The sequence below is a fragment of the Fulmarus glacialis genome, unplaced genomic scaffold (genome assembly GCF_000690835.1).
Source record: "Fulmarus glacialis isolate BGI_N327 unplaced genomic scaffold, ASM69083v1 scaffold15868, whole genome shotgun sequence".
Lineage (NCBI taxonomy): Eukaryota > Metazoa > Chordata > Aves > Procellariiformes > Procellariidae > Fulmarus > Fulmarus glacialis.
The window spans coordinates 5,300-10,223 of NW_009230285.1; the positions used below are offsets into that span (position 1 = coordinate 5,300).

The window sequence follows — 4,924 nt, forward strand, 5'->3', positions numbered from 1 at the left end:
TTAGAGTAGAGAGATTGACAAGTGGAATCTAGGTGGGTTTTTTATGTTTACTGGGAAAGAAATGAGTAATGGAGGACAACAAAGACTAGAACCTTAGAAATTGATTCTCTCCGTTGGGCAAGTGTTGGTTAAATTTGACAACGTGTTAAACAGTGTGTGGTCATGGTTATGTGGTTGGTTTAATCCAAAGTAAATAGGTAGTGCTGCTAAAGATGGTAACTGACTGCTGTAGTGTCCTTTCTGCTCCATGCTTTTTGTGGTTCTAGTGTTTGTGTGACTGAAGTCAGCCACTCCAAGGGGCTGGTCAAGCTTAAAGCTATAGAGAGGTGCTAGTTTTCAGTCAGATGAACTGATCTGGTTCGTTTCACAAGCACATTACTATGAGTGCTAAAATGTGCAAGGGGTAAAGGACATACTGCCCCTATAGTGCACCTGTAAACCTTTCTAATGTGAGAGGGCAATAGCATTGTGTGGGTGAAAGGAATTGAGAAATGTCATTGTTTGCCTCTGAGCTTTGAAAGTGCTTGGGGGTAAAATGGAGAGCAGAAACTTAACTTTTATTTCTTAGAGTTGCATGAGTAGAGTAGGCTTATTTTATTAAACTTCTTCATATAAGAAAAGGGTGGTTGGAGAGAAAGGGAAAGAAATACAGCATAAAGGTGAAGACGAATCTCTTGCTTGTCTCCCGGTGTCCAGAAACATGTAGACTGTAACTAAGCTGTATGTGCCACAATGGGTTGTGAAAAATAAAAATTCAAGTATTTTCTTACACTTGTTTGTAAATTCTTCAATGTTAATACCATAGACTATGTCTAAGTACTTTACGTAATTTTACTGTTATGTTTTGTGGCTTGATAGACGCACAGTACATCTCAAACATCTTAGTTCTGTGAAGCTAATGCTTTAATGCTTACATGAAAGTTTACTTAGGGAAAAAAAGCAAGTGTTTCAGTCTTTATTTGGGGGGTTTAAGTTTACCTGTGAATGAAGTAAAACAACTAATTTAAGAGATTCACTGTATAAACCCCTGACTGTAGTCACCTTGATTTTTATTTCATTTCATAGTGCCAACAGACATGTTGAGCAGTAATTTAAAAAATTACTGTGACAATTAAATTTTTTTAATTAATCTTATGCATTATTTCCCCTTTTTTCAAGATAGGTGCTTAAAGAAAAATAACTTTTTTTTCTGACTATAGAAACTTTGGGTAGATGGAAAATCTTGTTGCTTGCGGTATATTGGGTCTACTTCTGTAATACGTAGTTTTTGTCAAACAATATGGTTTTGATTAGCATGAAACACATTATTTTGGCCAAAGCTTAAGTAAAATTTTGAGGACTTAGTTTATGTTCATATGATGCAGATATGGTCTGCTTGTTCTATTATTCTGTAGCCCAGAAAGATGCCTGTTCTAAATAACTTGTATTCTAGTTGCATATTCTTATCACTGAATATAAGGTGTGGGTATACTGGGAGTATAAGTGTAGAACATAAGGAGATGGTAATGTAAGGATCTGGCCTATTGCTTTTAGTAAAAATGTTCAGTGCTAAACAAAGCTTTGAGCTGCCAAAAGCTCAAAACAAACTTGGGTTAGATTGACCGAAAGCAATATAAAAAAAATTATCTTGGTTCATTTTTTACTTAGTTCTAGAGTTAATGTGTAACTGTAGTGAAGCAGTCTCCCTCTTCCCTTCCCCAGTAGTAAAACATTGTGCATGTTTATGCTAGTGTCTTTTTAAAATAAAAAAAATCCAACTATAACCTGTTTAAAACTGTTTCCAATTGGCTGATTTTCTTTTTCTTTTTTTGTTAGATGAAAGGGGCACTGACTGAAATTATCCAGCTCGCTACCTTGGATTCAGACCCCTGGGTCTTAATGGTAGCTGATATTTTAAAATCCTTTCCAGATACTGGCTCCCTTAACCTTGATCTTGAAGAACAGAATCCCAATGTTCAAGATATTTTAGGAGAGCTTAGAGAAAAAGGTAAGCCTTTTCTGTCCATGAAAATTACAAACATATGATGCCTTTTTTTTTTTCAGAAATAACCTGTTGTTTCACAGGCAAACTTGCTATCTTAACAGTGCTGGTATCAGGACAAGCAGTATGTCTTGTGTCTTAACTGCCACAGTTCATGACCTGGCATGTTACTGGACTGGGAACTGTGATACTTGAGGAGTGGTAACTTCTTAAATTATCTTGTCACACATCATCAGAACTTGCATGTCAGGTATTATTACCCTGAATGTTTGTGAAGGGCAACACACAAGTTAATGTGGATTCATTAGTATTGTAGACAGGCTGTATGTGCACTGATAGGTAATAACTGACTTTCTGCAGCTTAGTAAGTTGAGGTTTTTCATATATTGCTCTGTCTTGTATGTTGTAGTACCAAAGATGACAGTAAGGCTCTGTTTCTGCAGTGCTTTTGTGGACAGCCTTGTGTGTGTGGAAGCACCACCGTTGTGTTGGGCAGGTGGGGTGCCTCTCTGCTGGAAGTCCTCCTCCAGGCAACAAATGATAGGTGCTGTGGGGGAGACTGATCACAAGAAGTTATGCTGCTGATGTCCAACTAGCTATGGATTGCCTAGCAGCTGAAAATATTGGCTGAGGCACTTGTACAGTTGCTGCTTCAAACAATGTAGTAAATGGTGATGCAAAGCTACTCCTACTTCAGTGGGTTTGATTTAGCACGTTGCCTAGAAAAAGCTCTCAGGCATCAACGGGCAGACATGGCCTTGGAGTTAGGATTGCAGCAGACCAATAATGAAATGACTTGGAGGTGGAAGCATTTTGTTTTCTTACTATAAAAAAATGTTCATTTGTCTGTCCATGCTTTTGGTTTGGACTTTTGTTTAGTAGTTTCCTTTTTAAGTGTAATTTTTAAGGAATCTGAGAATTCAATCATTTTTATCTCTGACTCTGACAATAGTAGCATATTTAAGATTCCTATAATTTGACTAGGTATAATTAACATGGAAGCTCTTATGAAGTTAATGTAAAAACCAAACATCCTAATAACTGGTTATATACTGTGTAATAATTAGAACTAAATTACTCTTGGTGTTTAAACAAGTAATCTAAAATTTAAAAACACCTGTACAGTCTAGTTGTAAAATGTTTTGTAATTAGCAATCAGAAGTGCTAATACCCATGTGTACTGTGTTAACTCTTTATGCAGTAAGTGAATGTGAAACTTCAGCTATGTTGCCGTTGGAATGCCAATACTTAAACAAAAATGCCTTGACAACACTAGCTGGGCCACTTACTCCCCCAGTGAAACACTTCCAGCTGAAAAGGAAACCTAAAAGTGCCACTCTCAGAGCTGAACTCTTGCAGAAGTGTAAGTAGTATTACAGCTAGTTGATACGATTGAGTAACAAATTAAATGATGAAAGGAAAATTTATATTCAGTCTTATTCTCCAGTATGGGGATATACATTAAAATTTTCTGTTATAAGAGCTTTGCTGCCTGATTTTTTTTTTTTTTTGATAGACTGATGTGTGGAGGAGCAGGTGCAAGTCACTCCGGCCATGATTACATTAAAATGCTAATCTTGACTTAAATGCTGTTCAGATTTCAAGGCATACAAAAAGCTGTAGCTTTTTAAAGCACAGATATATTCTCTCATGGGTATGTTTAACAGTCAGTTGTGAAGACTTGTGAGGGACAGCTTTGGTTAAAGCTCCTGAAACACAACTGAAATGAGAATCTAGTTTTATTTTGCCATGTGTTTTTGCAACCGGGAGCAAGAGCTGCTAATTAATGCTTTTTTGCTCAGTACGGCTGTATAGGGTGTGAAAGCCAAGAGGGTTTTCGCTAACAAAAGGCAATGTGTGTACATATATGTATTGGTAGCTGCTTGAACTAAGTGATCCTAAAATAGTTTACTGTACCTGCTGTTCTGTTGCAGCAGCTTGCTTCTTTCTTGCATGTGAGTTGAGTAGTTGGTCTGGTTAAGTACAAGATTGGTAACTTTTTATGGTGTTATATAGAACTTTCTTTAATTATTTCAATCTCTGTTGAGTAAATTGTCTACTCTGATAATTTCTTTTAGCTTAGACCATCTTTTCAGTTGCATAGTCATATTGATTTTGCATTTTCTCCAAGTACTGTGTTTACCTCGCGTAAATGACCTGGGTTTTAATTCAAACGTAATTCTTTCTTTGTTGCTATTCCCATCTTTTTATGGATTAGTTAATAACATTTTATATAAGAAGCAATGTATTGTATTTTTTCAGCACAGATTCTGTAATAACTAAAGCCCTTTTTCTTTTTAGCAACAGAAACTGCACAACAGCTCAAGAAGACTGCAGGAGTGCCGTTCCATGCCAAAGGCAGGGGACTGGTCAAAAAGATAGATACGACAAGTATGGCTCACTTTCTTCACTTCCCGGAAAGAAAATCTGATAAAATAGCCTTGATGAGGAATAAAATTACCGTCTAGTTTTTACAAAAACTTAATTCTTTTTGAAGCAAAGGATTTCTCCCTTTCTGCCTCCCTCTCTCCTGATATTTAAATGTTTTGACATGTCTTGTCAGAAAGAACAAGAGTGTGGGGTTTTTCTTAAATGGCAAGTATATCTGCTATGCTTCTAAAATGTACGCAGCTAGATCATGCCTATAGACTTTGGTAAGAATTTAATTTGCATCACTCCAGGAATAACTCCTGACTAAGCTATGTTGCTCCAAAAGGGAGCAGAGTGGCTCACAGTAATCTCCTGTGCTCTTTGAAATGTTGTGAAGTAGACTGAAACTATCTTGTATTAGTATAATTCTGCGTGGAGAAAGAAGAGGGGACAATGTGCTCTCTGCAGCCAAGGCTGTGCAGTGGCTTCTGTTTAATGGACATGACAAAGATGTATAATCGTTCTTCAACTTTGCGTTAATAGATTTCAACTGTTTGCTGAAGTTCCTGAACC

At 36.8% G+C, this 4,924-nt stretch overlaps 1 protein-coding gene across 1 annotated transcript in view; it reads left to right on the plus strand.

Annotated features, from left to right (window-relative positions):
- Positions 1–1,815: 1,815 nt before the first annotated feature.
- Positions 1,816–4,924, plus strand: part of NELFA (negative elongation factor complex member A) — a gene marked incomplete at its 5' end in the record, with an annotated part of 13,975 nt that continues 10,866 nt past the window's right edge. The window contains 3 exons of the mRNA XM_009584170.1: positions 1,816–1,987; positions 3,183–3,344; positions 4,283–4,372. Coding sequence (XP_009582465.1) covers positions 1,816–1,987; positions 3,183–3,344; positions 4,283–4,372 — 424 coding nt within the window. The remainder of the gene's footprint in view (positions 1,988–3,182; positions 3,345–4,282; positions 4,373–4,924) is intronic.